Genomic DNA, 17,500 nt, shown 5'->3' on the forward strand with positions numbered 1-17,500 from the left:
TATCCACTTTATGTCGGATGAATGCCCCTTTAGGAGACCTTCAGTTAGGAGACCTTCGGAGTCCTGAGGTTGAGAATCAATTAAGTCCCCTTAGCGCTGTAGATGGCGGTAGCGCACGTCTTGCGCAAACACCTCAAAAAGAGAAGAAGTGGGGGACAATGCCCCCTTAGGAGATCCAACTTGAGCACACGCTTTTGCATTGAGTGGGCGTGTTTTGCGATATCTTGGTTTAATTCAGAATTTTTGCCTCAAGTAAGACACGTCAACTGCTAAGATATGTTAAAAGTGAACAATGCAGAGGTGTACTTGGCCAGATAGAGGCTTATCTCAGGTAAAACGTGCTAACCGCTAATACGGTAGAGGCTTACCTCGAGTAAGATACGCTAACCTTTAACACTGTATTCCTCAAGTAAGATGTGCTAACCACTCACACTGTATACTTCAAGTGAAATGTGCTAACTGCTGAAGATAAGGCCCCACTAAAAGCTGACAGTGAAGAGTGATCTCTGCTTTTGTGATTGGTGGGGAGCTGATGTGCATTTCCTGTTTGCAGGAGGAGACAGAAGACCCATGTGCCCATGCTGCAGGTCTGGAGTGCAGACAAGCCACACCCCCAGGAAGAGGTAGGGGGGAGTGGGGGAGTGTGTGTGCGCGTGTGTGTGTACCTACCTACCTAAGGAGAGAGGGGGTAGGGTGTGTGTGAACCTACAGTAAATCTTAAGTCAATGAAAGAACTGAAATTGAGAACCTCTCTCAATCATTTTAATTCTCATTCTGTCATCGGTCTCTCTCCCTCCCTTCCTCCTCTCTCTCTTTCTTCCTTCCTTCTCTCCTCCTCCTCCAGTACCTGGACTGCTTGTGGGCTCAGGTCCAGAAGCTTCGTAAGGATCGTTGGCAGGAGCGTCACGTGATGCGTCCGTACGTGGCGTTTGACAGCGTGTTGTGTGAAGCGCTTCAACACAACCTGCCGCCATTCACTCCCCCCGCACACACCCCCGACGCCGTCTACCCCATGCCCAGAGTGGTGTTCAGGATGTTCGACTACACGGACGCACCAGAGGTGAGAACACACACACACACACACACACACACACACACACACACACACACACACACACACAGTATTTGCCTGCACCCTCTTGTGCGAGTAGCCTATTTGTGTGTGCACGCTGATGTATGCATACTGTTATGATCACATGCTCCATGACTAAGGTGTGTGTGTGTGTGTGTGTGTGTGTGTGTGTGTGTGTGTGTGTGTGTGTGTGTGTGTGTGTGTGTGTGTGTGTGTGTGTGTGTGTGTGTGTGTGTGTGTGTGTGTGTGTGTGTGTGTGTGTGTGTGTTCAGGGTCCGGTGATGCCTGGTAGCCATTCTGCAGAGCGCTTTGTGATCGAGGAGAATCTTCACTGCATCATCAAATCCCACTGGAAGGAGAGGAAGACATGGTAGGTACTCCGCGCACACACACACACACACACACACGCTACACTCCTCATCTTCACTCTAACGCAGGGGACACATGCGTGCTAATTTGACCAAGCGAAGTGAAATGTGACATTAATTCCCATGAGGGAGGCTAACTGTAGCAAAGTGAAAATAAGTTTAATATTACGCAAATGAGCAGCGAATTTCGCCTGTGACGGCCAATCAAATCCTTAAAACTTAAACGTTTTATTCCATTTGATTCGCCAAGCTACGACCTGATGACTGTTACTGAATTTCGCCTGCATGGCTCCTCCTGTTGACTCCTCTTAGCCAATCAGCTTGTTGGCCAGTATCTCCTAGCCAATCAGCTTGTTAGTCAGTACCTCTTAGCCAATCAACTTGTTAGCCAGTACCTCTTAGCCAATCAGCTTGTTAGCCAGTACCTCTTCACCATTTGACCTTCTGACTTTTTAACCTCTGACCTCTGCAGCGCTGCCCAGCTCCTGAGTTACCCGGGCAAGAACAAGATCCCCCTCAACTACCACATTGTAGAGGTGAACACACACACACACGATCCCCCACACACAGTGAAACCCATCATAGTGCCTGTTGTCGTTGCGATATGCGGTTGTTCCATCTCTTTCGTGTGTGTGTGTGTGTGTGTGTGTGTGTGTGTGTGTGTGTGTGTGTGTGTGTGTGTGTGTGTGTGTGTGTGTGTGTGTGTGTGTGTGTGTGTGTGTGTGTGTGTGTGTGTGTGTGTGTGTGTGTGCGCGTGTGTGCGCATGTGTGTGTCTATATATTTTGAGGAGCTGTTCCAGCTGCCCTCTCCTCCTCGTATAGTGTAGTATATATAATTGTGTGTGTGTGTGTGTGTGTGTGTGTGTGTGTCTACAGGTGGTGTTTGGGGAGCTGTTCCAGCTGCCGTGCCCCCCCCATATTGAGGTGATGTACACCGCTCTCCTCATCGAGCTCTGCAAGCTGCAGCCCGGATCACTGCCACAAGTCGTATCCTCATGGAGACATCATACACAGACACACACACACAGAGACACACACACACACAGAGACACACACACAGACACACACACACAGACACACACACACAGAGACACACACACAGAGACACACACACAGAGACACACACACACAGAGACACACACACACAGAGACACACACACACAGAGACACACACACACAGAGACACACACACACAGAGACACACACACACAGAGACACACACACAGAGACACACACACACAGAGACACACACACACAGAGACACACACAGACTCACACACACCACTGGATTTCCCCCTCCATTTTCATTCTCACAGTGTGTGTGTGTGTGTGTGTATTTTCTCTCTCTCTCTCTCTCTCTCTCTCTCTCTCTCTCTCTCTTTCTCTTTCTCTTTCTCTCTCTCTCTCTCTCTCTCTCTCTCTCTCTCTCTCTCTCTCTCTCTCTCTCTCTCCCCCATCATATGCAGATCTGGTTTCAGTCTCTCTGTGTGTTTCTATATTATTGCTGTTGTTTGATTAGTTTAATTCATTTATTTATTTCAGAAATGTACTGTACACACTTAGTTCATCATCGTCATCTCACATACACACACCACACCCCAGACAGCTGTGTGTATTTCCTGACCTGAGTGTGTGTAGCTGGCCCAGGCTACTGAGATGCTGTACATGCGTCTGGACTCCATGCACACCACCTGCATAGACCGCCTCATCAGCTGGTTCGCACACCACCTCAGCAACTTCCAGTTCAGATGGAGCTGGGACGACTGGTAAGGGGGTGTGTGTGTGTGTGTGTGATTGTGTGTGAGACTGCCCTGGTATCCCTCTCTGCATACCTGTTTGGAGCATATCATTGGTGATGAGACTGCTATGGTGTCTCTAATACTGTGTCTGTGTGTGTTCGTTCAGGGCGGACTGCTTGGCTCTGGATATTGAGAAGCCCAAACCCAAATTTGTGAAGGAGGTTCTGGAGAAGAGCATGAGGTGAGGAGTCGTACACACACACACACACACACACACACACACACACACACACACACACACACACACACACACACACACCACTACTGGATGCAAACACACCCATATGCACACAAACACACACACACAATGTAGTATACACACAAACATTGGTGCATGCACTACGAGAAGTGAACACAAATAAATCCACACATGATGGCTATTGTGTGTGTGTGTGTGTGTGTGTGTGTGTGTGTGTGTGTGTGTGTGTGTGTGTGTGTGTGTGTGTGTGTGTGTGTGTGTGTGTGTGTGTGTGTGTGTGTGTGTAGGCTGTCATACCACCAGAGGATCGTGGATATTGTGCCTCCCAGTTTCTCTGCTCTCATCCCAGTGGAGCCCATATTCATCTACAAGTATGGAGAGGAGACCAGCAGTGAGTACACACACACACACACACACACACACACACACGCACACACACACACACACACACACACACACACACACACACACACACACACACACTCAGCCCATATTCATCTACAAGTATGGAGAGGAGAGACACACACACACACACGCGCCATTACATGCATACAGGCAAACACACACACACACACACACACACTCCTCTGTTGTGAAGGTGCATGTGAATGTATGAATGTAGAATGTAGAATGGTGCCGGTGCTGATGTTGTCCTCAACCCTGAAGGTTCGTTGCCTGGATACCCGGTGACGGTAACCGTGGGCAACGCCATCAAGAACAGGGCCACCAATGACGAGATCATCACCATCCTCAGAGATGTACCCAACCCCAACCAAGAAGAGGATGACGGTACACACACACACACACACACACACACACACCCCCAACCAGGAGGAGGATGATGATAAAACCTTTTGTATCAATTGTTTTGGTTTGGGAGGGTTTTTTCAACAGATTTACTCACCTAACAATGTGGTTCCATCATAAGAGTAAGGAGGTGGTATGATGGTTAACATTATGCCATAAGTCTCCTCCTCTGTCTTTTCTTTTGTCTTAGTGCAGTCTTTAATGCATTTAACAGATTGAATGTTTTGAATATACCGGTAACGGCATTTTGATTGTGTGTGTGTGTGTGTAGACGAGGGCGAGGCGTTTAACCCTTTGAAGATCGAGGTGTTCCTGCAGACTCTACTGCATCTGGCTGCCAAATCATTCTCGCACTCATTCAGCGCCCTCGCCAAGTGAGTATATAACACACACACACACACACCAACACATACCAACCATCAGTGCACTCGCCAAGTGAGTACACACACAAACTCACACACACCAACTATCACCACACTAACCAAGTGAGTATATAAAACACACACACACACACACCATTACCTCCTTTTGACCACCATGAGTGGTGTGAGAGACAGCTAGGCTGAGTAGTGTTGAGGGAGTCTAGCTTGAAACATCTCCAGCAATCCACATCCTTCAGCTAAGGGAGTTTGCATACAACCTGAATTGTGTGCATGACACTAAACTGTGTGTGTGCGTGCGTGTGTGTGTGTAGGTTCCATGAGGTGTTGAAGGCCATCTCTGACTCTGATGAGGGCAAACTGCACATCCTGAAGGTCGTCTACCAGGTCTGGAGGAACCACCCACAGGTACGCGCGCACACACACACACACCAGGTCTGGAGGAACCACACACACACACACACACACACACACACACACACACACACACACACACACACACACACACACACGTCTGTCTCATATATATACACACACACTCCAGGTCACATGTTCTCTGTCCTGGTTGATATGATGGTTCGTACCCAGATCGTGGATACATGTTAACTCTTGTGTGTGGTGTGTGTGTGTTTGTAGATGATTGCTGTCCTGGTTGATATGATGGTTCGTACCCAGATCGTGGATACATGTTAACTCTTGTGTGTGGTGTGTGTGTGTTTGTAGATGATTGCTGTCCTGGTTGACAAGATGGTGCGTACCCAGATCGTGGACTGTGCGGCGGTGGCCAACTGGGTGTTTTCTCAGGACATGGCGCACGACTTCTCACGGTGAGTACTGCACTGCATGCCTGGCAACCCTCCCGATGTCTCATGGGAAACTCCCGATTTGTGACTTATTTCCCGCTGGCTGCCCGATTTGGTATTCTCCTGTGAATACCAAAAAATAGTTCAGAGAAGTAGATATGTGCACATCCCACCCGATGGGCCAGGTGCAGGACAATGAGAGTAAATCCAAGTGAAAAGAGAAGTCCGCGACACTGCTTGTCTATTTATTATTTAATCGAGCAACGTTTCGACCTTCAGGTCTTCATCAGGCAAATTAAATAATACATAGACAAGCAGTGTCGCGGACTTCTCTTTTCATGGGAGACTCCCTATTTATGGCTTATTTCCCACTAGCTGCCCGATTTGGTATTCTCCTGTGAATATCCAAAAATAGGCCGTCAGTTCAGAAATGCTCCCCACGGCCCTGCCAGTTAGCCTGATGAGACACACCCTCTCTAGTTCACCAGCTACGAAGGTAGAGGGTCCAGCAGTAGGTTTTTACGTGGGGTAAAATCTGGGAATTATCCCAATTTTTTTTTTTTTTTTTTGATTTTTTTAAATTTATTTTTTTAAAGCTGAAAGTTCACAGGTATGTTGCACTGGCGCCTGCCTGCTGATGTCTTCTCAACAAACGAACAAATGAAACTGACATGGTCAAAGTTCTCTACAGACAACAACAACAAATAATGTAAATGTGTAAAACTGTGTGTGTGTGTGCGCGTGTGTGTGTGCGTAGGTTCTACATGTGGGAGATTCTGCACTCCACTCTGCGTAAGATGAATAAGCACGTCCAGAAGATCCAGAAGGAACTGGAGGAAGCCAAAGACAAGCTGGAGAAACAGCAGCATAAAAAGGTACAGGGGGGAGGTGTGTGTGTGTGTGTGTGTGTGTGTTCTCTCTAGAAGTGGTTCTCTAGTGGAGATGAGGCTGAGCATATGAGTGGTGAGGAAGACTCTGCTCGTGATGAGGTGTGTGTGTGTGTGTGTGTGTGTGTGTGTGTGTGTGTGTCAGGGTCCCCGCGGTGCATTAAAAAGTATTAAAAAGCATTAAATTTGGAACATGTGATTTAAGGCCGTGAAAAGCATTAAATTTAGCTATTTTTTGAGGTGTGGCATTAAATATGAAAAAGCCTGGCATTAAATTTCACCCAGACACAATGTATTAAAATATAGATGCCTGCACAGTCTTCCGTAAAAACATTGTTTCATAACTATAAGGCGGCAACAAGGTTTCGAGACTGTCAGTCATGCCTGGGGTAAACAATGCACTCGATAGTGACAGGCCCGCCGGGGTAGCAGACCCTATCGTTCGGATCCCCCTACTGGATGATGGCGATGGCTGACTTAGTAGGCTAAATCCCATCCACCACAGTGCGTGTGACTGACCGCAGTACAGTTGAAAGTGAAACTTGTTAAATTTCATCAACCAATCTGCAGCGTGGAAGCTATATCTGTGGTGCCGTCGAAAGCGTAAGTCTTAAAATGACTGCATTGTTTTCAAACTTTGTATCTCGTCATCTAGCCTGCTCGTGCTCTATAATGCTCCCTCTCCTAATGTTAGCCATGCCCCCTCGTTTAGGTTTGTGTTTGCTAACGCACATAATTTCATGAATGCACGATGAATGCATTCATACAATTAGCTACTTCAAAGTGTCTTCGAGCTTCGTGGCGTATTATTTGATGCTGTCAGATGCTAATGCAATCCGAAGTGAGCACGAGTGTTGTGAAGTTGCAAGCGGTGGAAATGCGTTTCACATGTAACATAAATCGGGCGAGTAACGGAGTGTTTTCTACGAGGCTAAATGTCGCAATGAGGATATGCGAGGATGTCAAAATCGGTAAGCGCGTGGTGTTTGCATCGCTATTCCAGTCGCCGCGTGTCCGCGGTTAGGGAAATGTTTGTGGAATTCATATCAAGTTCCACTGCTGCTGTTTCTTTGCTCCCACTCTGAAGAACGACTTGCTAAACTGAAAGTAGAACGCCTACTACTGTCTCTATGATGGAGCAGGGGGGAACAAACAGGAGGAGCAGTCCAGAGCTGAGCAGTCGTTCTTTTTTAACCCTTTTGACGCCACAGGTGTTATCTCTCCTAGACTAAGGTGCACTGCACTCCAATATTTATCCATTATAAAAGATGAATTGTTGGTACATTTTTATTTATTTTTATTGAAGGTATTTCATGAAATGTCATTAAACTTTCAAAATATACACAATTTTGAAATTGTTTCAGTTTTGGATGACTTTTTGGTTAATGTTTTAATCTAATGGGTAGTGTGTGTGCGCACCACCTCACTCTTTTTTGTTGTCATCTCTATGGTTAAATTAAGCACAAAAATGACTAGGGTATTAGAGTTTGGGCCCACCTATGCAGCAGCCAGATCAACTGAAATAATATTTTAGCACATGGAGTCACACAGATGCTGGCTACTTGATTTGAATTATCTAAGGAAGGGGCCGATTTCATGACAACTCTCGCATCATACAGAAACCTCTTTGACAAGTCATGATGACAAACATCTGGTGCAGAAAGTGACTAGGGAGCAGGCAATGAGAATAAAATAACACAGTGAGCAGTGTGAATGTATGTATTACATTACATTATAGCAATGTAATAACAATAGCAATATTATACCATGTAACACACACACAAGCACACCCGTGTAGTGGTATTAATTTTACTGTTGGAGGCATTAAAAATGGTATTAAAAAGCATTAAATTGGGTGATGAAAAATGTGCAGATACCCTGGTGTGTGTGTGTGTGTGTGTGTGTGCGCTTGTGTGTGCGTGCGTGCGTGTGTGCGTGCTCTAGAAGGAGAGTGGAGATGAGGCTGAGTGTATGAGTGGTGAAGAGTGTATACATGATGTGTGTCTGTGTGTGTTAATGTGTGTCAGGGTCTCCGCGGATCCTTAAAAAGTCTTATAAAGTCTTACTTTTAATATTTGTTTTTTAAGGTCTTATAAAGCATTATATTTCGCCAATTTTTGGAAGTGTGGTATTATATTTACGTGGGAGGTCTTATATTTCATCTGGGTAGCTTGAGTGTAAGAAAAAATGTCTATTTTTTGACGCTATAAACCTTATTTAACCGGCATACGTCCCTTATCAAGATGCGGAAAAGTAGAGGAAACGGATCTGTGTTTGTGGCGCAGTGCAGCCCGCTGGCCACACAGCGGGGGGCAGCTGCAGACCTGTGGGCGCAGCGTCTAGCCTACTTGCGTGTTCTAGTAGAAACAGTCGAAAAAGTGGTCGAAAAAATATGAACGTGAATCGAGATGGGTAGATAGATGCACGTTCAGTGTAATGTGGCTTGAGGACAAGAAATAAAACGGTTAGCTGCTATCCAAAGCAACGTCGGAATATGAAGCTTGATGTTAACTGTGTCGGGAGGACGCATAGCCTAATCAGTCGTTATAATGTTGTCTATCGTAAGCATGTTAGCCATGCCCTCGCGTTTGGGTAGAAGCGTTTGCTTAAAAAAAGGGTTCATTTCATAAAGTCCATTATGACCGTATTCGAAAATAATTGTTCCTTCATACAATAGCCTACACTTTCAAAATCGCCTCTAGATACGTGACAGGCTATTTGATGCCTCTGTCAAATGCAAAATGATTTCGTTAACATGATGGCAGCATGAGGAAGTGAGCGCGAGGCAATACGAAATCGGATGAGTAACAGAATATGTAAGAAGCCAATGAATGATCTGGCGAGGTGCGTAATGTCCAAATCGGTAACCAGATGGGCAACGGTAAACGCGCTAAATGCTTGTTATGGACATGCTGGAAATCGCTTCCAAGTTGTGCGCTGTTTCTTGCGCCCATCTAGAGAACAACAAACTACAGACAGGCTAAGCTCAAAGTAGAACGCTTGCTTCTGCTACCCGTCTCTGATAAAGCGAGCTGGAGGAGGAGGAACGGCACTCAAAGAAGTCATACATTGTGCATTCAACTATTTATCCATCAGAAATTATGAATTGTTGAGCCATTTTAATGTGTACATTTAAAGGCATTTGATGAACATTCATCTGATTTTTCCATAGGCCGTCAAAACATGCGTTGGACCCTCAATTAAATGCCAGTTGTCAGTTAACTGACCATATGCATGCATGGTGTCTGTAGGCCTACAGATCAGTTACACCTTGCTACTGCTTACACTGTGTTTACCCTAGGCTACACTATAAAAGCACAGTAGTCATATAATATTGTTTATTATATATAATTATGTACTAGGCCTACATTTCATTATAGCAATGCAAACTAATATATTGCAATGCCTCACCCCGAGCGGCGGTCTTATATTTTATCATCAGAGGTCTTATATTTGTCTTAAGTCTTATATTTGGTGATCCAAAATGTGCAGAAACCCTGGTGTGTGTGTGTGTATCTGTAGAAGGAGAGTGGAGATGAGGATGATGCTGAGCGTATGAGTGGTGAGGAAGACTCTGCTCGTGATGAAGAGTGCCAGCTGGAGGAGACGATCGAGAGGCTGCAGGAGAAAGTGGAGGCAGCGCAGAGCGAACAGAAGAACCTCTTCCTAGTCATATTCCAGGTGACACACACACACACACACACACACCAGAGGGAACAGAAGAACCTCTTCCTAGTCATATTCCAGGTAACACACACACACACACACACACACCATGATGCAAAGATTGCCGAGATGCTACTCTATCACGATGCATTGTGATCAGGGCTCTAAATTAACTTTTTCCACCACCAGCCAATTTGGCTAGTGGACATTTTTTCTTACCAGCCAAACAGAAGTTCAGCTAGCCATTTTTTTTTTTTATCTCGCCAAAATAAACTAGGCCTATGCGTTAGGCCAGTTATTTTTTTTAAATTATGGTAATTTTGTTCAACAATTTCTACAACACAGATAAACTATATATAGGCCTGCATACTATAGGCCTATGCCTACATAATAAGCATAGTCCTATTATAGGCTATATTTTTTTTCATTATTTTTTAACTTCTGCTTTATTTTTACTTTCATTACTTAGGCCTAATCAATTTGATTAGTTTTTGTTCAATTCCTCTGAAAACAGCTGAATCACATCACACAAGCCACTCACATAACAGACCTTGTCATACAGTAACCAAGCACACAGCCAAACTCTCCAAAAGCTCACATACGTACGCACACCCCAAGGAAGGAGAAGAGATGAGAGGAGAGAGGAGGAGCTCTTCTCTTATTATATCTACCATGCGCAACAAAACGACAAGAAGCCTTGTTTAACTAAAAGTAAATATCACGGGAATATCAAATAAAATATCAGTAAATATCTGTAAATATCACGGGAATCTTCGCTTCCTTTGTTACTTCCACAGCTTCGTCGTTGGTTGTTTTTTTTGTTATTTGTTTTCTTTCGGATGGCGTGGGCTTAGTTGCGCCAGGACTCGGAACATTTCAGAAGACAACTGAACTGACAGCTACGCTCACACTACTCTGACAGTCAGCTCTTCTCCTCTGCCCTTGTCGCTATTTCGTTCCACAACCACTCCTTTTTTATCGTCACTATTATTACGGTTACAATTACTACTAGCATTCACCAACACACAGAACCTTGCTCTAACCCCCGCCACATTCTCATCACTCGCACAAAACATAGGCCTACAGAACAGAAGTAGCTCTATGCATAATCTGCGTTAGTCCTGTTATTGAAACGGTCAGGGCCTCGCTGCTTCAAAAAGGCAGCCTGTTACAGCAAGGTTCAGCCTAGTAATAATAGCAGCAGTAGTGACGTTAAAAAGGTTGTAGCGAAGTCGACGAGAGCATAGGAGGAGAGCTGCCTGTCAGAATAGTGTGAGCGTAGCTGACAGAAGGCTGGTCGTCTGAAATGTTTTCAATGCTGGCGCGCGCAACAGCATGGAGTTGCCGCTCGCTGCACTGGAGAGCCCACGGTGGGAGGCTACGTCGTGACGCTAGTGTCCATGGGTAATGTAGGAAATCTCGCCTTAAGGGCTCTGCATACTTAACGTGCGCACGTTCGTCATAGCAGCGGTTTACCGTTCATAATTTACTGTACTCGGGCGCTACTAGCCAAATTGGCGGGTATGTATTTTTTTCTACTGGCCAAAATGAATTTTCACCCGTGTTTGGCGGGTTGGCGTGTGTTAATTTAGAGCCCTGATTGTGATTCATGTAATATTGCGATGCATCGCGATATTTACTCCAGTAAATGTGTAAAAATACAGTTGCTGTATAGCATTCACAAGTCAAACTACTTCTGGTAAGCATTTTAGCATCTGAAGGAGAGCTTCCATTACAACAGAAAAATGACCTTCTCTCTACTGACCAAAATGAAACAGTGGAAAATTCCATTTTACTGCCTCCTTACCAGATTCTATGTAGAAAAGTCAGCCTCCAGTAAGCACATCATACGGACTACAGCACCACCATTTACATAACTGAATGCCACCCTCAATGGCACTAATGACCAATGACCATACAGTTGTCGACCTCCCGCGAACTATTGTGATGGCAAAATGACCATCGTTCCCCTACTGCAAATATGACCGGGTATAGAAAAGGTACCGTTTGCCTCCTGTTTAAAAAGCCTACTAAGATTGTCTGATGTACCTCATAGTCAATGTTTTATTCATAGCCTTCTACAAAGGAAGGACTTTCAGACCCACCATTGTGTACCTTCCAATATGCATCCTCCCGTCCTTCACTTGTGCTTGTGGCCTCGCCCCGCCTCCCGGCCCCGCCTCCGTGGAGAAAACAATAACGTCTCCCCGCTGTCAGCCTAGCCACAAAAACTTTTGGGAGACTGTTTTCATTCACCATCCCGATTGGAAATGAGAATTAGATTTGAGATTTTGCAAGATATGTAATTAATTGTCTGTCGTCAGTGATGTCATCATGAGGTCACAAGCAGGCAAGTGAGCAGGGGAGGCCGGAAGTCGGCAGATTGGAATCCACCCATTGGTCTTGCTCCTTCCCTTCAGCTGTCCTCTGGTGTCTGACATGCTCTCTGTCGCCCCCTAGCGTTTCATCATGATGTTGACGGAGCACCTGGTCCGCTGTGAGACGGGAGGCATCGACTACAACACCAGCTGGTACAAGATCTGCATCGAGAGGCTACAGCAAGTCTTCCTCATGGTACACACACACACACACACACACACACACACACACACACACACACACACACACACACCAGCTGGTACAAGATCTGCATCGAGAGGCTACAGCAAGTCTTCCTCATGGTACACACACACACACACAAACACACACACACACACACACACACACACACACACACACACACCAGCTGGTACAAGATCTGCATCGAGAGGCTACAGCAAGTCTTCCTCATGGTACACACACACACACACACACACACACACACACACACACACACACACACACACACACACACACACACCAGCTGGTACAAGATCTGCATCGAGAGGCTACAGCAAGTCTTCCTCATGGTACACACACACACACACAAACACACAAACACACACACACACACACACACATACCAGCTGGTACAAGATCTGCATCGAGAGGCTACAGCAAGTCTTCCTCATGGTACACACACACACACACACACACCAGCTGGTACAAGATCTGCATCGAGAGGCTACAGCAAGTCTTCCTCATGGTACACACACACACACACACACAAACACACTGTACTCACACACACAGGCTGGTACAAGATCTGCATCGAGAGGCTACAGCAAGTCTTCCTCATGGTACACACACACACACACACACACACACTCTGCATCGAGAGGGCAAATCTTCCTCATTTTACACATACATTTTCTCTCTCACACACACACACTCTCTTGTATATCCACTAAGTCGTTGCTGTTTCACAATTCTGTTCTGCTCTCAGGTCAGACAAGTGGGAAATTGCAATAACATTCTCTCTCTCTTTTTCTCTCTCTCTCTCTCTCTCTCTCTCTCTCTCTCTCTCTCTCTCTCTCTCTCTCTCTGCAGCACCATGGGACTATCCAGCTCTACATGGGGACTCTGGAGCACCTGCTGTTCACGGCTGAGCTGGATCCTCACATCCTGGGGGTCTACCAACAGTTCTGCGCCCTGCAACTCTGAGAGACCACACACTACACCATGCATACACACACACACTACACCACACACACACTGTGCATACATGCATGCATGCACGCGCACACACAAACACACGCACACACACACGCATACAGACACCGCATAGTCATTCTGGACCCCCACATATTGGCAGCATATACCAGCAGTTCTGCTCAGACACACACACACGCACACACACACACGCGCAGGATGTGGACTCAGATGAAATTGGTGTCAAAGGGCGACTAATAAGTGTGTTGACAATGGATGACTATGAAGAGTGTGTGTGTGTGTGTGTGTAGCATGGAAATGGTTGTATGTTTGTGAACGCTTAGTCTGAATGTGTGTATGTGTGTGTCAAAGACAGACTCTTTAGAGTTGGTGTGTGTGTGTGTGTACGTGTGCATGTGTGTGTGAATGTATATCCACAGTATCGCTACACTGGTTGGGAAATGGTCCAGTGTTAAAATCCATTTTTTTTTCTTTTTTGGGGCTTCTGCTTGTTTTTATCGTTTGTTTTTTTAAAAGTGTATGTTGCCGTAGTTTCGAGCTGTAGCTCTTCAGCAGGAGGTCAGAGGACATGGGGGGGGGGGGGGGGGGGGGAGTCAAGCGTCAAGGGTCTTGTGTGTGTGTGTGGGGGGGGGTCGCAAGGGTCAAGGTGAAATGTGAAGTCTGTGTGTCTGTTCCAATGGAGTCTGTCAACCTCTGCATCCTGCTGAAATACAAACTAGACCTCTTTTTAAACCCGACTTTGCCTTTTTCTTTCTCTCTCACACACACACACACACACACACACACACACACACACACGGTTTAATGGCACGAAGACGTAAAGTGGAGCCATTCAACTGTGTTTTTCCAAAAATTAATTATTGATTTCCTCAAATTCCCTAATTTCCCCCAGGGTATCAATAGGTTACTCTACTCCACTACAATACTCTGCTTGTCTGCAGTACGTGGGTTTCCTGTTTAGAAACATCCCTATCTGTGCACGCAGCTGACGATCCCTCTGCAACCTCTGATTGATTGGAAACTGCTGTCACTCACTAGCCTGGTAAACCAGCGCTGGACGCTGAAAAATATTCAGCTGCGAGTGGGTCTGGCCTCGGATCTGAGAACGTTTCGAACACTGTGCCCTGATTTTTTCGGAGCGGGCGGGGTTTTAAGGGAGTGAAGACGAAGCTTGCAACACCGTTGGGAAAGCATATCAACGGCAAAGATCGCTGATTGGTCAGAGCGCCGGCATGGTTTGAAAAAACAACAGGATGTTCTCATCAACAATCTTCGGAGGTATCATTCATCGGGGCCAGACTAAATTACTCCGGTGTCGCATTTGGTCTGGTTTATCAGGGGTCCGTTTCTCGATTCTTGTCGTTGCTAACCGTCTGAAGACCATCTTACCATTCCCTTGGATTTAGTGGTGAGCGTAGCTGTTGAGAGAGAGTTGAGTCGCTCTTACGAACGACGTTGCTACCGTCGTTAGCAAAGACGCTTTCGAGATACGTGTTGCCTTCACCAGCTCGGGACCTCTCGAGACAGCTGACGACACTGCTCACATGACAATCGAGTTCTGGAGTTTGGTGCATGAACGCCACTGATCCCGGAACAATCGGGATTCATGCGTGTTTTGTTTTGGTTCTCTTTTCTTTTTTTCACCTCACCTTGAGCCTTCACACCCACGACATAGCATTTTAGCTTAAGTAGACTAAATCAAACAGTCAGATACCAGCAGTACTGATATATGTGCATCTGCAATTGAATGACATCAACTGGTGTTGTGGATAGTGATTACAAGATGATATTTTAGCATTTCTGATACTGTTTACATGCTAGTTCCATGCATGGGCGCCATGTTGATGATGCGTGTGTCGTCATACAAAACATAAGGTCGGGAACTCGTTGTTCTATACTTCCGCCTGAGATCAACCTCGATAATTATCGATCTGACATTGCGTCACGTCACCAAATCTTCACACCCACTTTCCCGAGGTTTTAGGTCGGCCTTGGGATTCTCGACTTTTTGAACGAGGTAACGGACCCCAGGCTAGTCACTCACACAATGCGCTCACCTGATTGGCTGCTTAGCATATTGCCCCTCCTCACAGCATGAGTGGTTGTAAATGGGAAATCTATCTATGGCATCCTTTCTTCAGTGGCAAGGAAATGCAGTGTCAAAAGTCAAATTAAATTTATGGTGTAACTACAATACTAGCACATGAATATGACATAGCAGTTACACAGTTACTCCATTGTACCTAATGAGCTAGACAGACTGTGTTGTCAGAGTTAGCTGATTGTAAGACAAGTACACAGGTCTATTGGTTACTCCGATAGTTTCCTTCCAACACAGGTAACTTGTTTCTTTTCATTATTTTTACTTTTGACATCTTTGGTGAAGTGTATATTGTTTTTCCCCGGGACACACACACACATGGTTTAATGGCACTCACAAAACACACAGAAGCAAAGTGGAGTCATTCAACTGTGTTTATTTCCAAAATTACAAAAGTGCATTCATTGTTTACAGGGAGACACTCCATCTTCCAGAGCAGGTGCATGCTTATTACCAGGGTACCTGTTTCCAACAGGCACGTGTTATTACACCTGACCATAGGCCTCATGTCAACAGCTGCATGGGATGTGGAGTTGCCACCTTTGTCTGACAAAAACCTGGACATTTCAAAACTCAATCAACCATTTAGCTTGTGTACAATGGCATCCTTCATTCATTCATTCAGGAAATTATATGTTTGTCCCCGGGACAGACCATTGAAAACCAGGACAATCAGGAAGCACCAGGACAGGTGGCAGTACTACTTGAATGGCAGTGGTTTGGTACAAGGACATAGACATGTTAAAGGTGAAATTCGGACGTGGGGGATATATTAAAAACAGGGTTAAGTGATAGATCAGGCTTGGGTAGCCAACAGGAAGTGGTAACTGCTAATGGATAGTCCACAGGTGTCATTTAGCTAAGAACATCAGGCTCTAGTTGGTCTTATTGGTCACGTGCATAGAAATGTTAAAAGTGAAATTAACAGGGTGTAGATATCCTCAAGTGAAACGGGCTTGCTTCTCGCTAACGTGATCGATGTGTAATGCAGCTTTAGACAACATGGACATTATTAGGCCCTGTTTACACAGATAGGGATGTTTTTGTAAATGTGAATTCAGTTCCAGGTGAAATCAGGATCAAAATATGTGAACGGATAAAAATAAATAATCTGCTTGTTAAAAACATCTGCATTGGGGAACTCAGGCCTTTAGATGCTGGTTACATGTATGCAGATATTTTTAAATGCGGATTTTAAAAAAAAATGTTTACTGTAGGTCATATGTGCAAACACGACAAGTGGATAAAAGCACCTAAAATGCTACTGTTTGCTGACCACCTGGTACCTGACACAGTCCAAACTTAAAACGTACATTTGAAGAGTTCAGTTGCAAACCCCTCTAAATTCATCTGTAAAAATGAAATGGTATTTTCCCTCAAAGTAATCTCAATTAGATGGCACTTCCATGTTTTCAGGTTCATCAATTTGAAACAAAAAATGAGAAGGACTAGAGATTTAAGTTTACTAAATGTATAGAAATGCTGCTTCTTTTTTTGTTAACTTAATTATCTCAGAAGGTTTTGCATCCAATCGCTTCCTTCATCTAACTGTTCTTATTCTGCCTTGAGATTCTCCAACCAGTAACCCGCTGGTTAGACGTAACAGAGTTGCCATACACCTGGTCACCATAGGGAGGCAGTATTGTTCTCAGGAGGATTGTAAAGGTACAGGTGAGAAAATGAAAGCCCAACTGGGAAACTCCAACTTCCATTGTCATTGTGACACAGCACACAAGTGCACACTGCACACTACACAATTGCATTTATGCGTGCCCTGCCTGTGCAAAGGGGCAGCCCCCAATGACGCCTGAAAGGGAGCAGTGCGGCGGGACGGTACCATGCTCAGGGTACCTCAGTCATGGAGGA

At 45.4% G+C, this 17,500-nt stretch overlaps 1 protein-coding gene across 2 annotated transcripts in view; it reads left to right on the forward strand.

Annotated features, from left to right (window-relative positions):
• LOC134439038 (nuclear cap-binding protein subunit 1) overlaps positions 1-13,530 on the forward strand; it is an 18,345-nt gene extending 4,815 nt beyond the window's left edge. For both annotated transcript variants that reach the window (XM_063188848.1, XM_063188849.1), the window contains exons 7-22: positions 554-623; positions 845-1,060; positions 1,345-1,442; positions 1,913-1,976; positions 2,317-2,427; positions 3,079-3,206; positions 3,346-3,420; positions 3,726-3,829; positions 4,105-4,227; positions 4,517-4,619; positions 4,940-5,033; positions 5,349-5,452; positions 6,186-6,303; positions 9,838-9,996; positions 12,442-12,555; positions 13,411-13,530. In XM_063188848.1, the coding sequence (XP_063044918.1) occupies positions 554-623; positions 845-1,060; positions 1,345-1,442; positions 1,913-1,976; positions 2,317-2,427; positions 3,079-3,206; positions 3,346-3,420; positions 3,726-3,829; positions 4,105-4,227; positions 4,517-4,619; positions 4,940-5,033; positions 5,349-5,452; positions 6,186-6,303; positions 9,838-9,996; positions 12,442-12,555; positions 13,411-13,524 (1,795 nt within the window). In that variant the 3' untranslated portion in view covers positions 13,525-13,530. The remainder of the gene's footprint in view (positions 1-553; positions 624-844; positions 1,061-1,344; positions 1,443-1,912; positions 1,977-2,316; positions 2,428-3,078; positions 3,207-3,345; positions 3,421-3,725; positions 3,830-4,104; positions 4,228-4,516; positions 4,620-4,939; positions 5,034-5,348; positions 5,453-6,185; positions 6,304-9,837; positions 9,997-12,441; positions 12,556-13,410) is intronic.
• The last annotated feature ends 3,970 nt before the right edge of the window (positions 13,531-17,500 follow it).

The sequence above is a fragment of the Engraulis encrasicolus genome, chromosome 22 (genome assembly GCF_034702125.1).
Source record: "Engraulis encrasicolus isolate BLACKSEA-1 chromosome 22, IST_EnEncr_1.0, whole genome shotgun sequence".
In the NCBI taxonomy this organism is placed as follows: Eukaryota; Metazoa; Chordata; class Actinopteri; order Clupeiformes; family Engraulidae; genus Engraulis; species Engraulis encrasicolus.